Raw genomic sequence first — 27,808 nt, forward strand, 5'->3', positions numbered from 1 at the left:
GTAATAACTGGGCAACCTCTGCAGAGCAACATGGCTGACTCTTGCCGGAGGTAGCCATGTGCCCTCATGAAGGCAGCAGCACCGTCAGAGAAAGTACATGGCCAGCACTTGCCACCTGGGAGGCTGCTCAGCAGACAGAAATCTCTGCAGTGTCCTAAAGCAGAGGGTCGCCAACTGTGTATTCACACACACCAGCGACTGTCCACCCTCTGAAATGGACAGACTCAAAACTGCCAGAGTCCCAGTGTTTCCCTGTTGCCCCAGATGTCCACCAGCTTCCTCTGAATTCTCGTGGCAAAGGCAGCAGGTGGGACCAAGGTGGCCAACCGGTACCAAAACATGGAGGCCACCAGCTGATTAATGACCACCACTCTGCCTCAGTAGGAAAGCACCCCAAGAAGGCCAGACCAGCATCCCAGCCAGACAACGATTTTTTACCTTCAGATCCTGCTGGTTCGCCAGTCTGGTCTGAGTTGTGCCCTCCTCCATACCCTGGTGACCCATGACAGGATGGGCTAGTGACTCATGCACTTGAGGGGACTGGTGATCCAGGGGTCATCGGTCCCTCGACAAGACTCCTTGCCTCAATGAGGAAACCACATCATCAGGTAACCCCTGAGTTCTGGGGATATCCACCTCACCGGACAGTTCACAAATTGGGTGCATAGCCACACCAGGGGAAAGGTCCCCTCCCTCCCACTCAAATGAATCCCCCACCAACTCCGGATAAGTTTGTTCCGAAAGTGCAGCTCCAATGGAGCTCCATGAAGACACTCTTCATGCATGTGGCCTTTTCTGGGGGTAAATCCTCTTCCTCACGTACCCCCTTTCCCTCCTCCACGGACACGCATCTCCTGCGCTTTGTCCCACTTATTTTCTGAGGCAGTGAGACTTCCATCACTGAGGAATCCTCAGCCTCTGGTGCCCCATCACTCTCCCCAACTCCCTCAGGCCCCCAGAGAATATCAGGTCCTTTGAATCAAGCCTGGAGGAAACTGCCGGCTCCACTAAAGGAGGGGTCTGGAGGTGTTTGTCTTCATTCGTGCTTTCCTTCCCTTAACAGGAATCCACCCTTCCCCACCGTCTGCCCCATGTTCTTCCCCCAGCGCCCTTCACTGCCACCTCAGAAGGGGCATCTACCTTGCAGGGAGAAACAGTTGGAGAGAGGACAGCAGAATCAGGACCAACTTTGCCTCCCTGAGAAGAAGGCCAGCTTTGCCTCTCAATCCTGACAAGGTGAAGTCTGCAATCCTTCCGAATGTGCCCTTACCCCTTACATTCTTGGCGCCTCGGATGCCATGTGGTCCAGTACGCGGCATAAATATTCCCCTCTACATTCACCTGGAAATGCCCCTTAGCATCTCCACCCCGCGCCAACTGCATGAAAAATGGCTTTTAAAGGCAGAGCCAAGTACGACAGCTTTCGTAGCATCAGGGTGATATCTGGTTTCACCTCCCCCAGAGATCGCAGGTGAGGGAGAAGGACCGGATCAGGAATGAGGGGATACACGGCGGACATGACCCCCTTCTGCATGGGGACCGACACTGGCTCAACCAGGATGAAGAGCCCTCCCACCATCAGCCCCTTATTAAGGGCCATGCACCTCTTTAGTGGATCGTAAGAAAAACATAGTCTTGCCGTGAATTTTATTGACTGCCATAATGCCCTCCTTCCCACCCAGAGTCTGAGACAGAGCTTTCAAAATGCATTCTGGACCAATGGATGGAGGTAGATTGCACTGTTTGGCATTGTCCAAAGTCATCCATCTGAAAGCCGATGCCTCTGCAGGAGCCCCACCTCCAGGAGCTGCCACTGCTGCATATGTCTGAGGGGCTGCCATCTTTCAATGATGACGAAGAAAGCCCCATCCAGTCAGCAATCCCCCACACCTGCTGATATAAACATTGTTTCCTGACCAGCTGAGCACCAAAGTTCTCCAAAGCGCAGAGCAGGGAAGGGAGTGTGGTGGGACTTTCCACAGGAATGTCTGTGCACTGATGACTGCAATGATGTTCTTCCCAAGCGCAGGGAGAATGTCTGCCTCCAGGTCAGCCTGATTTTTCTCCGGCCTCGCGAATCCCATGAGCCGTTGAGAATCTTCATCCCCCGATCGTCCTGAGCGAGAGTCCTCAGTTGAGAGTGGGCTCTCCGATGCTAACGACCCAACTCCCACTGAAGTCCAGAAATGGCTTTGGCAATCTGCCAGCCACTGCTGCTCCCACACAACTGAGGCCTAGTTAAAGACCCTCAGAACTGCCCCTCCCACAGTTCTCATCAGGCCAAGACTATTGATACCTCGGGACAGGATCAGCTGGGAGGTAAGTATTGTGGAAATACTTCATGAACTAATATTTTTCCCTACCAAACAATTCAATACAGTTTTAGTGTAATCAAACACAAATACTGACAAACTTCCTTAAACCTTTTTTAAGTTGTTGCACTTTAGTTAAATTTTATACATTCCAAATGTGGTTATGGCATCCAGTGAGGTTTGGAACAATCCTCGTGGACTGTGAATAGCAACGTTAAGTATGTACTACAGTGACAGGTTTGTAAGACTATCTCCCTTGCTGCACCTGTGGACATGAGTGGGACTGGATCTCATTGTCCTTTTCAGTAGCTTCATCAAGGTCAATTTGTTTCTGGTTAATTTTTGTCTGCAGACATCCTGTGAAAGATGCTGTGATCGGGGTTGCAGTGAGGGGAACCTCTGCGGAGACAAGAATACAGTATTAGCAATTCAGAGGGAGCAGATAAAGACGGTGTTAATGTGTTCAAAGTTAACCCTTTAGAGGGTGTAAGATCCCAGACCATGGAGATGGGAATGAATCGACCAAGCGCTGGAGGATCTTAGCAGGAGCGCAGGCTGATAGGTAAATGCTAGTGGGAGGGGCAAGAAAGAAGCTAAGTGATGGTTGCATGGCCTGATCTGTAATAGGAGTTTCCCCAGACCCAAAAATGCAGCATCTGTTTAATCCAGTCAGCCATGTTGGAACTTGAGAATGGCCATTCCAGTCACCTGTCCCCCCCGAGCCAGTTCCACCACTGAATTCCTTCAACAAACCATTTCATAATTCCATCCCCTTGCCTCCCTTCCATATTCCAAATTCCCAATGGACCTCTACTCTTTGGTCAAGGGACAGAACCTTAGGGTCACAGTCATCTCGGTACTGCATCCACCAGAGATTGTTCTGCTCTCTGCTCAATCACATGAAAGGGATTTTTAAACATTTTTTAGAGCCAGGTAGAAGCTGATTCTGTTCATTTAAACCCATGCTGCCCAATTACACCCAAATTAACTGATAACCCCTTATCATTTTATGAAATTCAGTGTGAATCCATACCAGATCATTCCAGAATCTATCAGGGAATGCAAGAAATCGAACAGAATGGCCACTGGGCACCCGCAGCCCGCTCTGTTTTCCCATGGTCTCCTATCAGCCCTCCGTCCCCAGTCTCAAGCAGTTGTCTTCACTCCTGCACGTTGATCTTCTGCTCCCCACCTGGACTCCACATTACATGGATGCTTCCCGTTTCGACACTTTCAGTCATCTTAGCCCCTCAACGATTGGGACGGAAATGTCCGACGATTCTGGCCACAGATGTTCTTCCTTAAACTGATCCTATACTCCTGGTCCCGGACTTGGGGGCCCAAGGAAATGTGGTGTGCATGACAACAACTGGGACAGGGTCATGAGTGTCACCTCCCCATCCGACTGTGCTTAGTACCTGGTATCCCTCCCAGTGTGGTGTTGACCGGATCCCTCAGTGCCTGGTCCAGGATCTCCAGCTGCTTCCTCAGTGCAGTGCTGCTTAAATGACTCTCATAAACAGTGTCATCCACTTCCAACAGGATGTCCTGGGCTGTAATGGCAAGGTGGACTGAGTGATGCTCTCCATCACACAGGTACAAACTCTCAGTTCTGGACACAACCTCATTGTCTACAGCCAGAATCAAATGCTGATGTGGAAGGAAGCAGAGAAATAAACTCAGCAGTGAAGAAATTCAAGGCAAATCTTTCAAAGATCAATGATTCTCACCAATGGGCAGAATTTGGAGAGTGAATGAGTGTGAACATGCCCTCCCAGTGTGACACACCCTCAGTCATGCCCTTCCCACACGTGGCACCCTCTCAATGCTGCTCTTTCTTTGCCTTTTTGGCAGTAAATCAATTCTGCCCCATTATTATTCTTCATCTAAAAGTTACAAGTACTACATACGTCTACAATTCAGGCTGTTCACACAAAATATAAATTAGAAATTGAGACATAATTATCTCAGTTGATATCGTTAAATCCTGGGGGGGGGCGGGCGAAACGGGAGCAGTCCCTGGAGACCCTCCATACTGCCCCTGACCACTTTCTCCAGAGATATGCAGGTACACGGGTGTCCTCAGAAGTGGGGCAGGCAAGTTGACCTGAACTGAACCCTCAAATACCCGCTGCCTAGACCTATGGGTGGTCCTCTTAGCCAGGCCCCCTCTCACCCTTTGATGGAAGGAGCAGCTGAAAATGGTTGGGGCCTGGACACTGTCCGGAAGTAGTCCTGCAATTACATTTGGGGCTGAGATGTTTGAACTTGAACAACTTGGACCAAGGACTGTGCCTTCTCTACAGTTATCAGACTTTTGAATGGACCTCTCATCAGTTATATGTTGCTGCCCTTGACCTGTTTTTTTTTCTCTGTAACACCATATTCTGCATTTTTGTTTTATTTTGGATTACCTGTTGTACTTATGGACAGGCTAACCTGCCTGGATAGCACGCAAACAAAATTTTTGACTGTATCACAATACACATGGCATTAGTGTTATGTTCAGTTCTGGCCAACTCAATACAGGAAGGATGTAAGTGCTTTGGAGAGGCTGCAGAAGAGATTTACCAGGATGTTGCCTGGATTGGAGAACAGGCCTTCTGAAGCAAGGTTGACAGAGTGAGGGCTTTTCTCCTTGGAGTGACCAAGGATGAGAGGTGACTTCATTGAGGTCTACAAGATTATGAGGGGCTTAGATAGGGTGGACAGCCAACACCTTTTTTTAAAACCTGGGGCGACAACAGTAAATATCTGAGGACATCTGCTTCAGGTAAATGGAGGACAGTTCAGGGGAGATGTCAGAGGCAAGTTTTTTTTAAACCCAGAGACTGGTGGGTGACTGGAATGCATTGCCAGATGTGGTGGTGAAGGTTGCTTCAATAGGCACTTTTAAGGCTCTTAGATAGGCACATGGATGCAAGAAAAATGGAGCATTATGGGTATGAGGGAGGGAAAAATTAAATTGCTGTGAAGTTGGTTTCCATAGGTAGGAACAGTATCATGGACTGAAGGGCCTATACTGTGCTGTAATGTTCTATGTTCTTTAAATAATTCAATCTCTCTTTGTGTGACTATCCAACCATTGGAATGTCTTCCCTTTGATACTCATTGACCAGTTCCTAGGGCTCTGTGATGCTACAGTCTGTCAAACACTGCCTTGATCTTCAGGGCAGTCACTCTCATCTCAGCTCATCTCTGGTGCTCACCTTTGACCCAGCCTCTAATGAAGTCAGGAGCCCAGTGGTCCTGGATAGATTCAAACTGGGTAGCAGTAAGTGCTGCTTGATAGCATTGACTGCTCAACTGCTGATTGAGTTTAGACTGATTAGATTTGCCCTAATTTTTACAACAGGATGTATCCAGGTAACTCTCCATGTTGTCAGGTAGTGGTCAGTGTTATAATCAATTTTAATCTTGGCTCGAGGCGTAGCTAATCTTTAGTATCGCAACCGAGATGTAGCCTGGCCCCACAACCCTTGCTGCATTCAGTGCTCTCAGCTCTTCCCAGATATCACTTGGAGTGAATCCAATCATCTGCGACAGGTGGGAAGGGGAAAATCTCTGGCAGGAACCACTCAGCACTGCTGGCTGAACAAGGCTGTAAATGCTTTAGTCATGTCTGCACATTTACACACTGGGCCCCTCCATCACTAAGGCAAGCCAGAGACTGGAAAACTGGGGCAAAGCACGACATGCAGAGGACATGGGTTAAACGCGAAAGGAAAGAGGTTCAGAGGGATCATGAGGGGGAACTTCTTCACACAGAGAGTGGTGGGAATGTGGAATGAGCTGCCAGCTGAAGTGGTGAAATGCGGGCTCAATTTTAATTTCTAAGATGAATTTGGACAGGTACATGGATTGGAGGGGTATGGAGGGCTATGGTCGGAGGGCAGGTCAGTGGGATTAGGGAGAATAATAGTTTGGCATGGACTAGAAGGGCTGAAGGGCCTGTTTCTATGCTGTATGGTTCTATGCTGGAGGAACCTAGCAGGTCAGGTAGCACCAATAGAAGGCATTCGTCATCGGGACTGGGAAGGGGGCAGGAGCCTGAATAAAAGGCTGTGACGGGGGTGGGGGTGGTGGTGGTGAGGAGCATGGGCTGGCAGGTGAATACAGGTGGGAGGGGGGGAAGAAATGGGAAAAATATGAGCAGATGGGAAATCATGGAAGGAAGAGTCAAAGGGTTAGGGAATATACACTCGAATAGGAAGACAATAGATCATGGAAGGAGGTAGGGAGCTAGAGGAAGGTGTGGGTGACAGGCAGGTAGAGTTTGAGTCCATTGCCTTCCATGGATGCTGCCTGACCCACTGAGTTCCAACCATAATTGTGGATGGAGCCCCGCCCCTCCTTAATTTTCCACCACCATTCACAAGACCAGTCTTTGTTGTCCAGACACTAAACAATGTTCTAAGGCTGTTCCTTGCATTCCCCACAGGCAATGAGTTACCTGGCTCCTCTCTGAACTGTAGGCATCAGTTACCGAGAGCGACAGAGGCACCGTCTTTCCACTGACTAATGCAAATAACACACCGGTATCCTTTGATTGTCGCAGAAGGAAATTCACCTCAACCTTCCAACCACTGGCATTCTTTTCCACAGCACCTGAAAGAAAAATAGTGAAAGTCTTTTACAATGTTTCTATAGCACCAAACCCAGTTGAATCTACTTGCATTCAAGGTCACTTCAAGGTCCTGCACTTACTGTAGTTGAATGTAAACAGTGCATATCCCTGTCCTGGGAAGTAGGAACCCCTCTCCACGTTCTGAAAGCACTGTTTGGTTTTTATGTTCTGAATGACCTCCTGGATTCCTGCAGATCCTTGGTTCATCCAACTCCATGCCCGCATGCAGGCGTCTATTCGTGGGTTCATCTGGAGAGAGATTCAGGTTAGAACAGCCCTGCCACATTTACGAAGTAGACGAGGAAGGCACCTGCTCCCTCCCTCAATGTCGGGAGTGGGGGGGGGAGGGCGGTAGCTGATGAGGGAATGGACGTGATGAGGGAGCTCACTGCACACTGGGAGCGGTTCTGGCACTATTCAAACACTTGACCAAAGCATTCCTTCAAATGCTGACACACAGATAGTGAATGTCTCTACTTCAGCTAAAAATAGAGCAAGATAGTTGTGTCAATAAATGGATTCTATCAGTTGCACCTGCTGGATTATTGGAACTTTTACCTTGAAATCCCATCATGCCATTTATCAACAATGTATTTTGGACAAAGTACTGAGTCTTCTACTGATCCTGCTGAGGATCCCAATTATCGTCTGGGGTTGGACCCCACTGCTGTACAGAAGAAGGCTGCTACTAGTGCAGCCCTGATGGGCAAATTGGCTTTTCTATGTTGTGGGTTTCTTAATACTACAGCATTAACTGTAGAGACTGAGGAAAAAGGTCACACACAGAGGAGATGGGGAAAACGAGGGTGATCCTGGATCGGTTTCTAAGCAGAAGAACCAGGCAGCACCTGGGCTGCTCCAGTGCAGGGATCATCGGCTTGCAGTACCCGCAGGTGAAAGGCGCTGCCAGATTTGCCTAGGGCTCTCTGCTTCAATTCCGATGTGGGATGTGGGAATACACCTTTCCCATATTCATCCCAGAGTCTGTCCGATCAGAGTCAGAGAGATCCAACATGGAAAGAGGCCCTTTTTAGCCGATTGATTTACATTCATCCTGCACTAATCCCATTTTTAGTCCTTCCCACATTCTCATCAACCAGCAGCACCGTTAGCATAGTGGTCAGTGGTCAGCACGACGCGATTACAGCACCAGTAACCCAGGTTCGATCCTGGCGCTGCCTTTAAGGAGCTTGCATGTCCTCCTCGTGTCTGCATAGGCTTCCTCTGGGCGTTTGGTTTCCTCCCACTTTTTAAAATGTACAGAGGTTGTAGATTAATTGAGGTAATTGAGCAGCACAGACTTGGGAGCTGTAATGTAACCCTTCTTCCTTCCCCAGATTCGACCATTCATCCCCACAAGCGGGGCAATTTAGAGTGGCTAATTACCTCATCCACCTAGCCTGGGAGGAAACTGACGCACCCAAGGGAAACCCACACAGCCGTGCAAACTCCATGCAGGCAGTGACTGAGGTCAGGATCAAACCTTGCTATGAGGCAGTGGCTTTGCTGGATTAATCTGGTGTTCAGCAGGGCTGATGGGTTGGAGTTTTGGAGCAGGCTAATTGTATTCCTAACGGTTGAATAACTGTGGGTTTGGAGCGGTAATTCAAGGTGAATTAATGGGAGAATAGCAGCAGGAGTCAGCCGCTGTCCCGTCGAATCTACTCCACCATTCAACCAAATCATGGGTGATAGGGCCATCGACTCAGCTCCACAAGAACACATAATTTCCCCTTGAGGCAAAAATTTATCTCTCTGAGTCGCAACCACAGTTAATGCGGCATCCTCTATAGATTCACTGAGCATCAATAAAACAACCATACCTCCTTTGAACATGCTTACCCACCCCATTCCTACCAACGTTTAGAAACCTTGAACAGGTCTGGGAAAGGAGATTACATATGGAGTGATGGGATGGACTTGTCTGGGCAAACCAGCGATCGATATCTTCATCTCAGTCGTCACGTTATTGGAGAAGATACGACCCGGACTGTTAATTCTGATCACTGCCTCGTAGGCGACCTTCACCACCACACTGCTCTCGCTTTCATCCACGGAGATCTGGGAGAGAAATCATGGTGGCTTTCAGTTCCACACTTGCAGACCCACTCATGCCCACAGCTAAGTCGGGAGAGCGCAAAGGGGAAAAAGGCAGAAAATGTCGGAAACCCTCAGGCCTGTCACTGGCTGGGGAGTTATGTTTCGGGTCTGGGACACTTCCTCAGATCTACTCTGATCTAGAGTCCCAAACCTATTTCTCCACCATAGATGCTGCCTGACCTGCTGAGTATTTCCACAGTTTCTGTCTCAGATTACTTGCATCTGGAATTTCTTTGGTAAAATCCAATGAGTGCAGTCTATGGGAGCCCTGAGTCCTACCTGGTGAACTCCTTTACATGCAGAATACAGGTCCTGTGAAACTGGAGGAAGGAGAATCTACATTTTTATAGCACCCTTTATCCTCCAGAAATTGCCCCACAGTGCAGAATCAGTGAAGTTCATTTTGCAACATGTCCACAGAAGAGGAAAATATAACAGGCAATTTAAGCACCAGATCCTACATGCAGAAGTGTGGCAAAGGCTAAATAATTTGCATGGATCTATATCAGTCACGAATTACAGGGAGAAACTGGGACATTCTTGTTTCTGGGATCCCTTACGCCCAGCTGAAAGAGAAGAAGGGTCAAATCTTTTAAAATGAGGTTTGATGTAGTCATTAGGGTGGTGAAGACAGCATTTGACATGGTCTCCTTCATCAGGGCATCAAGTACATACAGGAGCAAGCCTGTCATGCTGGAGTACTGTGCACAGTTCTGGCCACCCTGTTATAGGAAAGGGTGCAGAAGAGATTCAAAAGTCGTTGCCAGGACTGGAAGGCTGAGCGACAAGGAGAGGCTGGAAAGGCAAGGACATTTTAGCCTGGAGCATAAGAGGTTTAGACAACCTTTCGAAGCCAAATGCAGTCAGCGTTTTGGGCCAAAAAACTCGTTGACGGCCTTTGACTTCCTATGGATGCTGTGTGACTTGCTGAGTTTCTCCAGCGCATTTGGGTACTGCAATAGGTTTAGAACAAAGAGGAGAAAGATTTAATGGAGACATTTAATGGCAGCTTTTTCATGCAGTGGGTGTGAGTAGAGGTAGTTCCCGACTTACAGCCGTAACTGGGACTGAAGGATCAGTCATATCTCAGAAAGGACATAAGTTGGAATTTTGCCCACACATGGCATCTTAAAACACACTTTTTAATCAAATGTTGTATTTGACAAACTATAATGGGGATACACGACATGTAAGAGCCAAAATGTGCGCACTTACCTTGTTAGTTGGCGTCCTGGGGTCCATAAGCCAGACACAGCCAGCTTGATTCCTGTGCGCTGCACGAGTCTTTGGTTAGAGCATGCATGGTGGATTCGCCTATTGGAGTTCAGCTGACACATGCGCGAGAGTTAAACGCCCTGACGTTATTCAATTTGCGCCCTTAGCTCTCGCGCATGCACCAACTGAGCTCCAGTACATGAACTCACCATGCATATGCCAACTGAAGACTTGTGCATGCACACAGGAATCAAGATGGCCGCACCCAACCTACGGACCTCAGAACACCGACTGACAAGGTAAGTGCGCACATTTTGGCTCTTACATGCCCTGTATCCTTGTTAAATTTTGTCAAATACAACATAAACCGCGTAAATTTTATATTTTTTCTAATATATATATTTTTAAAATTCAGTCATATGTGCGGATGGACGCAAGTCACATACGACGCACATCAGGAAGTACCGTTTAGGCAGTGAGTTGCCTGAGGAAGTGGTAGATATGGGTCCAATTGTAATGATCAGAAGACATTTAGACAGACACATGGATAGGAAAGGTTGGTGGTGGGGGTGGGGGGGCGCGGATATAGACCAAACACAGGCAAGTGTAATTAGCTCTGGCAGCCAACTTGGCCAGCAAAGAGTAGTTAGGCTAAAGGCTGCTTAACTCTGATAAATTGGAGACTCTCTCAGAGAGTTGGAATATACTCAATGGGCCAAGCACTCTCATCCTATGGGGGAAGAGCTCACCATGTGCCAGATGCCATCATTAATCTGGGGCCCTCCACTGATCTTCACCCGAGAGATGTGGTCATTCTTGAACTGGACTTCAAGCTTTCCCTTTCGAACGGCAAGAAGAAACCAGGCTTCAATCTCAAACGTCTCGGCATAGAATATGACCCCCTCGTAGTCAAATGTCCGGAAGTCAAATTCTGCTGTAAACCTGCGTGACAATACGAAACAAGGCAGCAGATGTGGAGCAATGGTTAAATGTAGTGCCCCACTGGGAAGGAGGGAGAGAGAAAAAGATGGAGAGATGGAGAGAGAGTGTGAGAGAGAGAGGGAGATATGGGAAAAGGGGGAGTGAGGGGAGGAGGGGGAGGGGAGAGAGAGGGGTGAGAGAGGCGGGAAGAAAAGGGAGACGGTGTAGCAGCAACTACTAAGTAAGAGACTCACAGCCACCTTGTTGGGGGTTCTCAACGACTGTTTATTCAAATCCCACGCATGCCCCTTTAAGGGCAGCATGAGCTCTGTCCCTGCGAGGGTGGTGGCATCATAATGGCTGCCCTGGGCGCGCGCTGGGTTATAGTCACAAGGTAAGGAGGTTCCCCAACGGTGCCATCTTCTCATGGCTGCCCCGCCACGTGGCGGTACAAGCGGGGCCGGTTCGCCATGCCGCCACAAGAGGAAAAGGGAGAGGGAGCAAGAGGGGAGGGGAAGAGGGGGAGGGAGAGATGGGGAGAAGGGTGAGAAGGGAGGGGAAGTGGGGAGAGAGGGGGAGATGGGGAGAGGGGAAAAAGAAAAGAGAGAGGAAGACTCTCACTGACTCCTGTCACCCTATCACTGATCACATTTCCTCACCATGAACAGTGGGAGGTTGCTGTGCATCATTTGCACACAAGACAGCCACTGGTACACCAGACAGACTTCACTGGCTGGTAGGTGGAAGAAGAAGAAAACAGGGAGAGGAGACAGCAGACGCTGCCTCTGAGATGGGATCAGTGGGTTCCCACACTAACCCCGTCAATCACCTCTGAACCTGATTGGAGGCAAGGCACCCTCAATTCCAAGGTGCCTCAGAAAAAGTGCACAGGCAGGAGAGGGACGATCAAAGGTTCCTAAAACAAATGCTAACATGCATGTTTCTGACAAGCTTTGAAGGTGAGAATTCTTTTGGATTGATGAAGGACTTAGGAACCATCCGAGAGTCAGTGGGACTGGACGAGGTTTGCTGGAGTTGTGATGAAGAGTGGTGACACCTGATTCTGAGGGAACACGCAAAGTGGGCATTGAGATGCAGGGTCCAGAATTAATAGTGGGCAATCTCAGAATAAAATGATGCCAGATATTGAGGACGGAGACAAGGAGGCATTTCTTAGCCATGAGGTTTATGAATGTCTGGAACCCTCTCCCTCAGGAGCCGCATAGGGGCTGACTTTGAAAGGGCTTCAGTGAGCTTGGGACAGGGATTTCGAGGGTTGGTATGTATGGGGCAAGCTAACTGGATTATTTGTGATCTCAGTGAATGATGGAGAGCCGGGCAAGGACATCGTTGGTGAAACAGCAAATCCTGTCCATCTCCAGGACTGCCTTTCTACTTTCTGGGGAAGCAGAGAACTAGCTCAGGGCACCAAAAAACAAGTGGTCTACACCCCCCCCACCCCACCCCCACTGTTTTAGAAGGTGAAGCAGAGGACATGATTCGACAGGACTGTGACCCAGCAGTGAATCAGCGAGGGGATCAGAGGCTGAAGAATGCACAGGCGGAGGGCTGTTGGCATCTCGAGGCAAGGAACCCACACTGCCTGCTGACGACTTGCAATCAAAGGACTCACACCAGACTGTAGACTGCTGAAGAATGGCTCAAGTCTGGCCAGTCGTACCAGGTAACAGAACCGGGATGTGAGAGGGTGTCTAGGGCAGGGAAGGGCTCCCGAGGGGCCTTGGATGCTGAAGGCTTCCTGATCGTTTCGAAGGTTTGGATCTGGAGCTCGGATTGACAATGATTTGGATTGAAGACTGTGCAGCTGTGGAGGCTGTGGGAGGGTTGGATACAAATCCATGGACACTCGGTGACTCTGGAAGGGACTCTCTTTTACTTCCCTTTCTCTGACTGTGAGGGCCAGCGGCAATTTCTGTTAATGGCAAATCTTTGTGTGCCTTACAGCAGACTAAATGTAATGTTGTGAAATATTACATCTGTTTTATTACATGACAATAAAAGAATCTTGGATCTTGAATTTCTTTAATATCCCCATGGAAATTGGAGGGGGTGGTGGTGGTGCAGAGTAGCAGGGATGCAGGGCAGCAGGGATACAGGGTTATAGAGCAGCTGGGATGCAGGGCAGCAGGGATGCAGGGCTGCAGGGATACAGAGCAGCTGGAATGCAGAGCAGCTGGAATGCAGGGATACAGGGCAGCAGGGGTGCAGGGATACAGGGCAGCAGGGATACAGGGATATAGAGCAGCTGGAATGCAGAGCAGCAGGGACACAGGACAGCTGGGATGCAGAGCAGCAGGGATACAGGACAGCTGGGATGCAGAGCAGCAGGGATACAGGGATGCAGGGCAGCAGGGGTGCAGGGATACAAGGCAGCAGGGATTCAGGGATACAGGACAGCTGGGATGCAGAGCAGCAGGGATACAGGGATGCAGGGCAGCAGGGGTGCAGGGATACAAGGCAGCAGGGATTCAGGGATACAGAGCAGCTGGGGTGCAGAGCAGCAAGGATACAGGGCAGCTGGGATGCAGGGCAGCAGGGATACAGAGATACAGAGCAGCTGGAATGCAGAGCAGCCAGGATATAGGGCAGCTGGAATGCAGAGCAGCAGGGATACAGAGCAGGAGGGATACAGGGATGCAGGGATATAGAGCAGCTGGAGTGCAGGGCAGCGGGGGTGCAGGGCAGCGGGGGTGCAGGGCAGCGGGGGTGCAGGGCAGCGGGGGTGCAGGGCAGCGGGGGTGCAGGGCAGCGGGGGTGCAGGGCAGCGGGGGTGCAGGGCAGCGGGGGTGCAGGGCAGCGGGGGTGCAGGGCAGCGGGGGTGCAGGGCAGCGGGGGTGCAGGGCAGCGGGGGTGCAGGGCAGCGGGGGTGCAGGGCAGCGGGGGTGCAGGGCAGCGGGGGTGCAGGGCAGCGGGGGTGCAGGGCAGCGGGGGTGCAGGGCAGCGGGGGTGCAGGGCAGCGGGGGTGCAGGGCAGCGGGGGTGCAGGGCAGCGGGGGTGCAGGGCAGCGGGGGTGCAGGGCAGCGGGGGTGCAGGGCAGCGGGGGTGCAGGGCAGCGGGGGTGCAGGGCAGCGGGGGTGCAGGGCAGCGGGGGTGCAGGGCAGCGGGGGTGCAGGGCAGCGGGGGTGCAGGGCAGCGGGGGTGCAGGGCAGCGGGGGTGCAGGGCAGCGGGGGTGCAGGGCAGCGGGGGTGCAGGGCAGCGGGGGTGCAGGGCAGCGGGGGTGCAGGGCAGCGGGGGTGCAGGGCAGCGGGGGTGCAGGGCAGCGGGGGTGCAGGGCAGCGGGGGTGCAGGGCAGCGGGGGTGCAGGGCAGCGGGGGTGCAGGGCAGCGGGGGTGCAGGGCAGCGGGGGTGCAGGGCAGCGGGGGTGCAGGGCAGCGGGGGTGCAGGGCAGCGGGGGTGCAGGGCAGCGGGGGTGCAGGGCAGCGGGGGTGCAGGGCAGCACGGGTGCAGGGCAGCACGGGTGCAGGGCAGCACGGGTGCAGGGCAGCACGGGTGCAGGGCAGCACGGGTGCAGGGCAGCACGGGTGCAGGGCAGCACGGGTGCAGGGCAGCACGGGTGCAGGGCAGCACGGGTGCAGGGCAGCACGGGTGCAGGGCAGCACGGGTGCAGGGCAGCACGGGTGCAGGGCAGCACGGGTGCAGGGCAGCACGGGTGCAGGGCAGCACGGGTGCAGGGATACAGAGCAGCTGGGATGCAGAGCAGCAAGGATACAGGGCAGCTGGGATGCAGGGCAGCAGGGATACAGAGATACAGAGCAGCTGGAATGCAGAGCAGCAGGGATATAGGGCAGCTGGAATGCAGAGCACCAGGGATACAGGGCAGCAGGGATACAGAGCAGCTGGGATGCAGAGCAGCAAGGATACAGGGCAGCTGGGATGCAGAGCTGCAGGAATACAGAGCAGGAGGGATGCAGGGATGCAACAATGCCTTCTCAGTGTTTCAGAGACAAAGAATCACCTGCCTACCATCAGCCACACCATTATCCAAAGAGCAACACAGTTGAGAGACAAGTTTGGCAGAAATTCACCTGCTGTCTTTGGGACTCTTGAACCGGAGGTAGACCACTGGGATCCCAGCGAAGAGTTCTCCCATGTTCAGAATATCCATTTTCCTGGTTGTCTGGAGGGTGACGCAGGTGGGGATTTCCTGGGTGGTGACAAACTACCTGTTAACTGCCAGAGGAAGTGCCATATGATTTTCAAAGATCATTCACGATATAGTCCCCACCACCCCCAACGACGATGCAAAGACAGGCAGGGAAGCAATTTGTGCGGAGGGCACCATACCTCCTCAAGGATTGAGCAAATTGTGGGCAAATGGGATATGATGTGGGGAAATGTGAGGGTATTCTTTTTATGAGAATAAGGAGGGAGGGAGTTATAGGGAGAGGAGGGGGTTTCTTCCTTGGAAACCAGGTGGATGAGGGGTGATCTCATAGAGGTGTACAAAACCATGAGAGAAATAGATCAGGAGAACGCAAGGAGTCTTTTGCCCAGAGCAGGGGATTCAGTAATCAAAGGACATGGGTTTAAAGTGAAGGAAGGAGAAATTTATCAGGGCCTAAGGGATAATGTTTTTTTATATATAAAAGAGGGTAATGGCTGTATGGTACAGGCTGCCAGAGGGTAGTTGGGGCAGGTATTATTGCAACACTTAAGAAAAAATTTGGATGGAATCAGGAATAGTTTGGGTTTGGAGGGCTATGGGCTAAAGATCAATCAGCAGTCTCTCCCACTCTCTCTCCTTCACCAATGAGGTTCATCAACAGTCTCTCGCTCGCTCTCCCTCTCTCTGTGACGTTGTGTCCATTGTGAACAAGTTGGGCCAAAGGGTATATTTCCACACTCTACGAGTTCAGAACACTTCAGTACATAGGGATCTGGCATTCCTTGAATACAGGTAATTAAAAAAAGGAAAGGGGACGTTGGCCTTTAATGTGAGAGGTTTAGATTATAAGGGTAGGGAATTCACACTGCAAGCATGGGTGAGAATCTGGAGCACTGGGCACCTTATTTAATGAGGATTGATCATGCATTAGGAGCAGTGCGGAGACTGGCGTCACTAGGAGGTGCAGACTGCACCGAGTGACATCATCAGAGTGACACCAAAATGACGGTCTATAAAAAATTTTGGTGCTTCAGTGTTTCAGCAGAAATGTATTATTTTTTTAATATAAAAAACACCCCCTGTAGTTAGTTACAACAACAAAAACATTTTTTGTAAGCCCAGCTTACATGTATCAAGGCTAAAACTCGATGCTAATTTACTTTTTGAACCTTCTAATGTGCTCCGATCAGGGCCGTCATTATTACCCAGTTACAATGACGCTTTGGGTCACATGATTTCATCTGCATGCACTACAAGCATGCGCTGTTGTTTTTGTTGCTGCTGGTGTTTTTATAGTCGCTGCTTTTGACAAGTTTTCTGGTTTTTTATGATACTGTATATTTCGGTGTATAAGTCAAGTCGTGAAACCCTATAAATTTTCTTGGGGGGGGGTGGGGGATCAACTTATACGCCAGATATACTTTTGAGACCTTAAATTCACCAAAAAAAAACACATTGATGTCGATTCCGTATATAAGTCAATGCTGGAAGCACCTCCCCATCGCCGGTGCCGCCGACACCACCCCACTGCTGGGCGTTGCCATAAGCACTTCTACCTGGAAGCGTGAGGTCACCGTTGCCACTCCTGCCTGGTAGGACGATGTTCCTACTCATGCTGGAAGCTCAATGTCAGTGCTCCAGCTCCGTGGGCCATCACTGCTACTGTCCGGTAGGCCGAGGGCTATTATTGAGGGACATGGCCCAAGAACAGAGCCTTTCCTGCACCTCCTGCTGATATATAATTGTCCCTATAACTTGCTGAAAAAACCCCAGTAAGGGTATGAGGAATCTGGTGCCCAGCGAGCTCAGACTAATACCCTGTCCCCTTAACAATGAGGTTTAAGGTACAGCTGCTGGTGTCTGGAACAATAAATAGAAACACTGGAAGAACTCACTGGGTCAAGCAGCAGCTGTGGAGGTAAGATGTGCAGTCAAATTTTCAGGTCCAACTGCAGTCTCACCCTGAACTGTTCACATACACCTTCTGCCTCCACAGGTTTGGCAGTCTGTCCTTTCTAACTCAGTGCAAGAAATTCTCCTTCACCAATGAGGATCGTCAGCAGTCTCTCCTTCTCTTTCTCCTTCACCGGTGAGGTTTAGCCACAGTCACTCTCTCCTTCTCTTCCCAGAGGACATCAGTGGCAGAACGAGAAAATAAAAAGATTGGATTAAAGTGAAGGGAAAAAGGCCGCAAAGAAACCAGTTGAAGTTCTCACAATTGGCCAGCTCTTGGAGCGAGCATCCAGGGTTTAAACGGTTCCCTTTCTAGACCAAACAAATTGTACTTTGCACTAGTGTGCTCAACACCAAATTGCAAAGAGCCCAGTGCAAGTCGTCCCAGGAAAACCAGTCAATATTTAGCCCAAACCATGGGACTATTTCAATTCTCGCAAATTTCTACGTGTGTACTGTGGAGAACATTCTGACTGGTTACATCACTGTCTGGTACAGGAGATATTAATGCAAACGACGGCAGAGAGTTGTGAACTTGACTAGTGTCTTCATGGGCATCAATCTCAGTCCATTCTATTGAGGACTTCTTCAAGAGGTGAGGTCTTAAGTCTCTATCCATAAGGATCCCACACCATCCAGGCCATGCCCCCTTCACATAGCTATCATCAGGAAGGAGGTACAAGAGCCTGAGGACGAACACACAACGGTACTGAAACAGCTTTGTCCCCTCTATGACATCTCCACGATAATAAATTCTGATTCTATTCACGGCAGCTTATTGTGTATCGAATACATCTGAATTAACAGCAGTGACTACAAAAGTGTTTCATTAGTCATCATGGATTTTGGGTGAGCACGGTATGTGAAACACCATCTCTTACCTCGCAACTCTGTCTGTCCGCAGACAACCTCTCCCCTTTCTTCCCGTCACACAAACAGACGAAGCTCCCAGGATAGTTCAAACACTCATGTGTGCAGCTGTCCTCTGCACATTCGTCGATATCTGTAGGAAAGGATCAAACAAAATTCTTCGACTCGGCAAACCCTTTGCAGAAAACAACATGCTGCTAAGTGAGGATAAATTCACAAAACAGCAGCAAGGAGAGCGATCTCTCCTGGGACGTCCCTTGTGCATTGGCACATCCTCTCCACACTTGCTCTGATTAGATCTTCAGCCTTTCAACTCAAATCCCCTCTCACTGTTCGAAACTGCAGTAGGTACAAACCCAGCTTGTCCAACCTTTACTCATTGGACAATCGGCCTCATCCTGAATTGGTGAAGTATACCCAGCCTGAACCTCTTCTAAAGCATTAACATCCATCCTGAACCACGGGACATAGTACTCCAGATGTGGCCCTTGTTTTGCAGCACCAACGACCCAGGTTCAAATCCGATGCTGTCAATAAGGAGTTTGCCTGTTCTCACGACTGGCATGGGCTTCTTCTGGGCACTCTGCTTTCTTCCCACATTCCAAAGACGTACAGGGTTGGTAGGTTAATTGGTCACATGGATGTATTTAGGCAGTACGGGCTCGTGGACTGGAAAGGCCTGTAATTAAAATTAAATGAAGACACAGCAGACCACATGGGTCATGTCGGAGTAGTCACGACATCACCCCCTCCCTGCATCCCTCACCCTGGTACTGCCTGCTCTGGGGTTTGGATGTGACAACCATCTGTGGAACTGTGAATTCTCACCTTCGCATTCCTTTGTGGTGACGTTGAACCTGTAACCTTTGCTGCATTTACAGTCATAGGTTCCTGGCATGTTGATGCAGGAAGCTTCCCCGCATAGGTTTGGATCAATTAAACACTCGTTCCAATCTGTGAAGTTCAAGGAAAGAGACATCAGGAGTTGATTGGCACAAAGTAATTTCCACAGATGGCAGGCATTCACCTGGCACTGCTCCCCTCAGGTTCCTCTCCAGGAGTTTTCGCAAACCCCAGCTGAGTCCAGGTCTCCCAGGTCACAGTTACCCACGGCAAAAAAACAATTCCCTCCACTGGTTCCTCTGCTCAACCCCTTCACGCCATGTGCTCGGAGCATACCTGCACAGTTACAGCTCAGAAACAGGCCCTCCAGCCCACTGAGTCTGTACTAACCATCAACCACTCAACTACACCAGTCCTTTTTATTCTCCCCACATTCACATCAACTCCCCACATTGTCCCCCTCATCCACAGACACATGACAGACATGCACATGGCACAGCCATGCATGCACATGCACACGCACGCGCACACACACACACACAGGAGACATGTATGTGACAGATACACACACATGCACAGCACAGACATGCTCATGACAGACACACACAAGTGACAGAAACATGGCCCAGATACATTTACAACACAGGCTCACACACGGCACAAATTCATTAACGTGGCACATACACACTCATGATTCGCACACAGACATACCCACATGCCCAGACCACAGACCTGCACACCACGGCAAAGACATGCAGGCACATATAGCACACTCACACAACCCACACCCACAAAGACACAGACATTGACACACAAATGGACACATTGGACACATGCACACAAATATGGACACGCTCACTCCACACACACACAAACATGGACCAAATATATACACGCCCACATCCACACTCACCCCCAAACTAACACACACACACAAACAGACATGTACACACTACTGAATTAACTGCTGAACCTCTTACCAATGCAGGTCTTTTTATCTGTGTGCTTGTAGAAGCCTTCCTCACAGAAGCAGCGATAGCCGCCAGGCAAGTTGTGGCAGGAGTGTGAGCACCCGCTCTCCCCAGATTGGCACTCGTCAACATCTGGTCAACATGGTAATGACATGTTAACGGAGCCGTCGACCGTCTGTGACCTAACTCCCATTGAACACTCATTAAACATGCAAAACATGTGGGATTGTTTAGGTCTCATGGCCATTCAGGTGTAGTGATTCCAGTAGGACCTCGGCTCACGGTGGATGCTGTGAGACAGTCCCGAGCTGGGAGAGGGGTGCTGGCAATTGTGCCAGTCCTCACACACTGGCTTGAGCCAAAGTGGAAGGAGCAGTAAATACGCAGCTGAGGGGGGAGGTGGTATCTGCAGATGTTCCTTAGAGGTTCTGCTGAGCCATCGGTTGCTCAGATTGACAGAAGCTCCACTGTATATTAACCTGCTATTTTACATTGCTGCCATGTCAGCGCTTACCATCCATCCTTCACTGACCTAGGGGAGGTGGGGATGTATTGGAGTCCCTTCTGATAAATGTGCTCAACCCAACCAACCCCCAGCTTGGTTGGCACTGGGTAGCAGAGTCCAGACCCAACAACAAAGGCCATGTCATGATGCTGGGTGACGGGGTGGGGAACCCGCAGGCAGTGTTATTCCCATGTACCTGCTGGCATTGGTAGGCATGGAATCTGGGGGTGGGGTGGGGTGGTGGACATGAGGCCAGAGGCGGGGGGACCACAGGGCCAAAGGGTGGGGGGGGGGGGGAAAGTCACAGTGCTTCGAAGACTCTGATGCGGAGAGTTTGGCGACTTCTTGGTGGGTGATGATGCAAGCAAAAGGGCATAGGGTCAGAGGTAAGGCAAGGATAAATTTCCAGCAGCTGTGATCCTTGAAGCATTAAAGTTTCCAGCATTGAGGAGACCATTCGATCAAGCCACAGAAGGCAGAGGGAATGCAATTAATGGAAACCACCACAAGAAAATGTAGAAGAATGAGGAACAAGGGAACTGGCACAGCTCAATGGGCTGAATGTGGAACAGACTAGAGGAGTGGTAATGCCCAGGAAGCTAGCACAGTTCAATGGGCTGATTGTAGGACAGAGCAGACGGCTGGTACTGCTCGGGGAGCTGGCCCAGCTCGATGGGCTGACAGTAGGACCGAGCAGATAATTGGTATTGCCCAGGAAGCTAGCATAGCCCAATGAGATGAGGGTTGAGCAGACCAAAAAGAATGGTACTGCTGAAGGATCTAGCACAGCTTGATGGGGCTGAATGGGCTGAGCTTAGGTTGGGACCCATTACCACGCTGTTGGTGGTGGAATTGGGTTGCAGGTCAGAAGGTGCAGGAAATGAGTTGAGACTGGCCACAGATGACAGGCAGGTGATTATGAAGCTCCTCCTTTCGTCAAAATGTTCAGTGTCGAACACCACTGTCTTTGGCCAATGGACATCAGGGTATGGGGGAGCACATGGGAAACAGGATGGAAGGGTGGGGGCAATTTAAACTGAAAGCAGCTACACAGCAGAAATAAGGGATGGGGGAGAGGCAGGGCTCACCACCACACAGATCATGCATGGATTGATCAGCTGACGATTTACCTGAGCAAGAGCCAGACAATCGAAGAGGATTTACAGGAGCAGGAGTCAACTATTATATCTGTCCCGTTGAGCCTGCTCTGCCATCCAACACTATCTGGTCATGGATTTAGCTTCACCTTCCTGCCCATTCCTTGTAACCATAACTTCTGCTACTGCTTCATTAAAGTACACTTAATGATTCAGCCTCTACTGTTTCACTGGGCAGAGAATTCAATTGCATCTCTGGGAGCGACAGCTCACCTTCATCTCTGTCTTAAATCTACTCCCGCAAATCTTGAGGACATGTTCCCTAACTCTAGTCTCACCTGCCAGTGCAAACATCCTCTTTCCTTCTCTTTTATCTGTTCCCTTTATTATTTATAAGATCCTCCTTCATCCTTCTAAATTCCAGTGAGCGTAGTCCAAGGCTACTCAACAAGATCAACATTGGAATCAAGGTCATCAAGAAACCACTTTAACTCCACAATCCACTGCTGCACCGGTATATCTGCCCATGGCTTTGTGTGGTGAAAAATCGAAGGAACTACGTGTGTATGTGACACGTAGACAAATCTACCTTGGCTCTCTCCAACCAAACGGCATCCAGTATCAACTTCTCCAATTTCCGATAACCGCCCTCCCTGAACCTATCTCTTTTCCTATCCCCCCCCCCCACCGCTGCCTTTCCTTCCGCACCACATCTCCTTCCTTCTTCTTAGCCCTCTCATCACCTTGGCTTCTATCCTTCCAGCTGTATTTACCTGTTACCTCTTACCTATTGGCCTGTATTCCTCTCCCTTCCAGCCCCCTTCACCTCCCCACCCCTTTATTCAGGTGTCTGCCCAAAATCAAAAAGGTGCCTTTTACTTCTTACGACCTGCTGAGTCTCTCCAGCATTTGATTCACATCTCTAGAATCAACCTGGGAAACCTCCCTTGCACTGGCTCCAAAGCCACCATCACCCTACTCAAGTAAGGAGACCAGAACTGCATGCAGCACTCCCAAGGGCTGCCAGGGCAGGTGTTGTGTGTGGTGCTTGGGGTCACGTGGCCTCTCTGTCTGAAACTCGTTCGGAACTCACATCACCTGTCAGTACGTGGTGTACCTTTTTGTTTAATTCAAAGTTACAAGTTGTAGATAAGTTAGAGTTTGCAGGTGGAGTCTCAGTTAAGATTGGGCTCTGGCCACTGGTCAGTGCACACCTTGCCATTGGCTGGTTCAAATCATCCAGTGTCCTTATTGGCCAGAGCTTTGTATTTAGCACCAGCACAGAGGTCATTTTCTCTCTCTCTGCCATGTGGTGATAGCCCCGGAGACCACTCCATGCCAGGTCACTACTGTAGATGTTGCTTGGAAGGGTTGTGGGGAAGGTGTGCACTGAATGGAAGTTGAGCCTTGGTATTGCTATATTCAATTTGTTATAGATCAATACTGGCAGTAGAACCACTACTCTCAACTGATCAGTGGTCCGAGAGTGTGTGAAGGCCCCTGTGGTACCAGATCCACCTCTCAACCGATCAGGGCTCCAAGGGTGTGTATAACCCCTGTGGGTACAGTGGTTTGTGTTAATAAAGTCACATTTGTTTACAAACTCTTGTGTCCAGACACTTCTCTCTGTGAACCCACCGAACCTGACATTTTCTCAACAAAACAGCAGGTACAAATGCTGCGGGGAGGGGGGTGGGTCTTTCTAGCTGCACTACTTTGGTTCAATTCCATTTTCTTATAAAAAAAATAATGGGAATCAGAAGCCATTCTTAGAACGGACAAGATCACGGGTTTGGAACTGAGTTGTTTCTGTAGCCTAGTCATTGCTGGGCAGTGTTCCAATGGGTTCTTGAGTGCTGAGAATGTCGGGTCTCAGGGAGGGGGGGTCGTGGTGTGGGGGTTGGGACCTACCTTCCTCGCACCGCTGCCCTTGCCAACCTTCCTTACAGACACAGTGGAAATCACCCTTGCCGTCTACGCACCGGATGGATCCTTCGTGGTGACACTGTGATGGGATGCACTGGTCTGGGATATCTGAGGGAGCAAGCAAGAGTTGGAGCATGGAAATTTCTGATGGGCGTGATGCTCATGGACGCTGAACAAGGAGAGTCTGTCCACCCAGCTGATGGGATCATTGCCCTCAGGAAGAGCCCCCCAACCCTCCCTCTATTTTCCAACACAGTCACCCACCGATAGCTCTCATGCCTTTTTTTGGCCATGTTCCCTTCAACCCGCACCACACCTCCGGTCTCCCTCCTTACAGTAACGAGTGTGGTTCAATAACCCTTGTGGCATTTCTGCCTCCTGGGATGCTGATCATTCCCAATCACCCAAGAGAAATGTAGGAGCTTCACCCAAGAGAAATGTAGAAATGTAAAGACGGGAGATCAGACCCACCTCTGCCCCTGCATTGGACTTCCTCAATTCATCAGGTGCAACCAATACACAATCAAAATAATCAGGTTAATTCCTTCATACAACAGGGAGTCTCTCACTGCGGGAGCGGCGGTGTATGTAGGGAGGAGGGTTGGTCGATGGTTTTCCTCGTTGGTCTGGCACTGGGCCCGGCCAAGATGGCCATCCATGGTTCCAGACAGGGGCAGTCGAGGATTCAGCTCGAGGTGACTGCCTGCCCCTCATCCAAGGACATGTATGCAGCCAAGTATCCCTGCAGAAAGAGCACTCAGTGCTCACAGGCCCTTTGGAGGGTCTCTGGGAATTGTTGGGTCTCTAGGAATTGTTGGACCCCCTCCCCCAGGTTTGATGGTATCGACAGGTAATCATGTTTCAATTTGTAACTGTAAATGGCCTGAATTGTAGACCAATGTAGTACGTTTTGGACAATGAATAATCAAAGGCCCGATTGATTTACCACCAAAAAGGCAAAACTTAAAAGGGGTAGGTCTGAAACCAGATGGTGGTCCCAATGATGTGGTCCCAGCTGGTCACCTTGTCCTGCTCACTGTTTGTAATTGCCATGACCCAGAGGAAGTTGGTGAACTTCTTCTGGGATAAGAGGAGGCAATGGGACTCCGCAGTGGTCTTGAGTCTCTCATTGGCGGAAGACTGTCAGTCGCTGGTAGGTGTCTGTACCCAAATGGCAGCTATCCACCACATGGGCCTGTAGATACCTGTACACTGAGCACCCTCTGAGATGGCACATGCTGGACATCTACTTCCTTCACTGGGGGGTGCTGCCTTTTGGAGGGCATCTGGCTCCCAGCAGTGAACATCTGCTATGTCACTCTGTGGGAGCTTTATTAGGAACACACTCAGGCCTGGGGCGTAGTGTCTTCCGGAATCTCTCCCCGTCCTGCCGCAACAGGTGCTATGGAGGCTCAGGGGTTGAAGCAATCCTGGCTGTGCTGACCCCGTCAGTCAGAGTTGCTTGTTGGACCCAAGGCCCAAGCTCTCTCTTGGGAGCCAGCATGGCACAATATGAGCCGCCTAATGGTGACTCCCACTGTGCCTTTCTGAGACATGTCGAAGCGATTCTTGTGTGGGCTGCTCCTGCATACTTTCCACTTCCTCGCACTCATCAGCCATCTGGAAACACCGTGACAGTCTGTTTCACCACCTGACGGCAAGGGAGGTCCCCAGTGGAGGTCTCTGTAGGCAGAAGTCCTCACTGAACTGGACCATGTAACTGCTTCCTAAGTCAGTTCATTGACACTCCGGCTGTCTGTACTTCTGCAGCTGGGAGGAGATGGTGTACCACATGTATGTGGAGTGCGAGACGTTGCAGCCCCTCTCTGATGACCTGAAGGGGCTACTCCTTAAGTTCTGGCTGCACTACGGTCCCATACTCCTGACTTACAATTACCTGGTGGGGAGGGAGGAGGATCAGAGGATCTCCTGGTTGTTACTGGGCCTGGACAAGCCCGGGTCGAAGTGGAAGGGAGTCAAGGGTTCTGGTCAATCTGACTACCTGTCTGTCTTTTGGGGTTATGTCTGGGCCTGTGCAGTGTTGGAGTGGGAACATGTGGCGTCCAAGGGGACGGTGGCCGAGTTCAGTGAACAGCAGGCAAACCCAGGTGATCGTTCATGTGGTTGATGACAAATATCATGTTTTAATTTGATGTGTAATACAGTGTAATAGAGAGGTGGTCAAAATTACCGCTTCTCACAGTTTTGTTGTCACATGTTTATGGCGGTTTTTGGTTTTAGTTGTAGCTCTAAGTGTTTTTTGTGTTTGTAATGTTGTCGTTTAAATAAAGAGGCGGCGACACACGATGGGAGAGGCGGCGACACACGATGGGAGAGGAAGTGTCAGATGATGGGAGAGGCGGCGACACATGATGGTAGAGGTGGCGACACACTATGGGAGAGGAGGCGACACGATGGGAGAGGTCTGGGCAGGAATTTGGGTGGAGTAGGTGGGACTGTGAGAAAGCAGGCTGATGGGGGAAAACATGGGGGAATGATGGGACTCCAAGAGCCCACATTGAGTCAATGGGCTGCATGGCCTTCTGTACTCAGAATGCAGGAATGGGAGCCCTTTACTGGGTACCTGAATGAACTGAGAGCATAGAGATCGTCAGCGGGATGGTGCAGTAAAGCTGGTGAAATAGGACAGGACAAGCAAGCCTCTCTCACTCCTCTCCCACTACACTAGGTGGGGTTGGAGACACCCTGGACATTACCCACCGGTGACGCAGCTCCTCAGGTTGCCAGGAAGCCTTTCCAGGTAGAAGATCATGCTCGATGTCTTTAACTGGTAACGGCTGAGGCAGTCTGTGTGGAGGCAAGGACAAGGTGGCTGTGCCACAGACAGTACTCAGTAACCCCCGCCGTGTAACCCGGGAAATAACTCCCCCCTCCCCACCGTGTAACCTGGGAAATAACCCAACCGCCCCGTAACCCTGGGATTAACTCCCTTGCCCATTACTCTGGAAATTAACCCACACCTCCCTGTATCCTGGGTAATAGACCACCCCCTCACATACTCCATGGAAACCCGCCTGCCCCATACCCCGGGGATTAACCCCCTCTAGTACCCCAGGGATCAACCCCCCACTACCCAATAACCCAGGACTTAACATCCCCACCCAGTACCCTGAGGGTTAACTTTCCCCAACTCGTACCCAGGATTGACCCTGCCTGTACCCTGGGGTTAACACCCCGGCACATAACCTGGTGTTTAACCCTCCCATACCCTGGGGTTAACCCCCTGCTCTATCTTTGGCTTGGCTTCGCGGACGAAGATTTATGGAGGGGGTAAAAAGTCCACGTCAGCTGCAGGCTCGTTTGTGGCTGACAAGTCCGATGCGGGACAGGCAGACACGATTGCAGCGGTTGCAGGGGAAAATTGGTTGGTTGGGGTTGGGTGTTGGGTTTTTCCTCCTTTGCCTTTTGTCAGTGAGGTAGGCTCTGCGGTCTTCTTCAAAGGAGGTTGCTGCCCGCCAAACTGTGAGGCGCCAAGATGCACGGTTTGAGGCGATATCAGCCCACTGGCGGTGGTCAATGTGGCAGGCACCAAGAGATTTCTTTAGGCAGTCCTTGTACCTTTTCTTTGGTGCACCTCTGTCACGGTGGCCAGTGGAGAGCTCGCCAAATAACACGATCTTGGGAAGGCGATGGTCCTCCATTCTGGAGACGTGACCCATCCAGCGCAGCTGGATCTTCAGCAGCGTGGACTCGATGCTGTCGACCTCTGCCATCTCGAGTACTTCGACGTTAGGGATGTAAGCGCTCCAATGGATGTTGAGGATGGAGCGGAGACAACGCTGGTGGAAGCGTTCTAGGAGCCGTAGGTGGTGCCGGTAGATGACCCATGATTCGGAGCCGAACAGGAGTGTGGGTATGACAACGGCTCTGTATACGCTTATCTTTGTGAGGTTTTTCAGTTGGTTGTTTTTCCAGACTCTTTTGTGTAGTCTTCCAAAGGCGCTATTTGCCTTGGCGAGTCTGTTGTCTATCTCATTGTCGATCCTTGCATCTGATGAAATGGTGCAGCCGAGATAGGTAAACTGGTTGACCGTTTTGAGTTTTGTGTGCCCGATGGAGATGTGGGGGGGCTGGTAATCATGGTGGGAAGCTGGCTGATGGAGGACCTCAGTTTTCTTCAGGCTGACTTCCAGGCCAAACATTTTGGCAGTTTCCGCAAAGCAGGACGTCAAGCGCTGAAGAGCTGGCTCTGAATGGGCAACTAAAGCGGCATCATCTGCAAAGAGTAGTTCACGGACAAGTTTCTCTTGTGTCTTGGTGTGAGCTTGCAGGCGCCTCAGATTGAAGAGACTGCCATCCGTGCGGTACCGGATGTAAACA

General features: G+C 50.6%; 1 protein-coding gene across 2 annotated transcripts in view; it reads right to left on the reverse strand.

The window, feature by feature from the left end:
* Nucleotides 1-2,413: 2,413 nt before the first annotated feature.
* pros1 (protein S) overlaps nucleotides 2,414-27,808 on the reverse strand; it is a 28,739-nt gene continuing 3,344 nt past the window's right edge. The window contains exons 4-15 of one of the 2 annotated variants that reach the window (XM_069890431.1): nucleotides 26,189-26,275; nucleotides 23,453-23,575; nucleotides 19,949-20,071; nucleotides 18,954-19,079; nucleotides 18,137-18,258; nucleotides 15,223-15,341; nucleotides 11,004-11,196; nucleotides 8,839-9,000; nucleotides 7,020-7,188; nucleotides 6,766-6,920; nucleotides 3,731-3,962; nucleotides 2,414-2,711 (exon numbers count right to left, since the gene is read on the reverse strand). In XM_069890431.1, coding sequence (XP_069746532.1) covers nucleotides 2,560-2,711; nucleotides 3,731-3,962; nucleotides 6,766-6,920; nucleotides 7,020-7,188; nucleotides 8,839-9,000; nucleotides 11,004-11,196; nucleotides 15,223-15,341; nucleotides 18,137-18,258; nucleotides 18,954-19,079; nucleotides 19,949-20,071; nucleotides 23,453-23,575; nucleotides 26,189-26,275 — 1,763 coding nt within the window. In that variant the 3' untranslated portion in view covers nucleotides 2,414-2,559. The remainder of the gene's footprint in view (nucleotides 2,712-3,730; nucleotides 3,963-6,765; nucleotides 6,921-7,019; nucleotides 7,189-8,838; nucleotides 9,001-11,003; nucleotides 11,197-15,222; nucleotides 15,342-18,136; nucleotides 18,259-18,953; nucleotides 19,080-19,948; nucleotides 20,072-23,452; nucleotides 23,576-26,188; nucleotides 26,276-27,808) is intronic. The other variant, XM_069890432.1, reaches the window with a different exon arrangement.

Source organism: Narcine bancroftii, chromosome 7, assembly GCF_036971445.1.
Source record: "Narcine bancroftii isolate sNarBan1 chromosome 7, sNarBan1.hap1, whole genome shotgun sequence".
Taxonomy (NCBI): Eukaryota; Metazoa; Chordata; class Chondrichthyes; order Torpediniformes; family Narcinidae; genus Narcine; species Narcine bancroftii.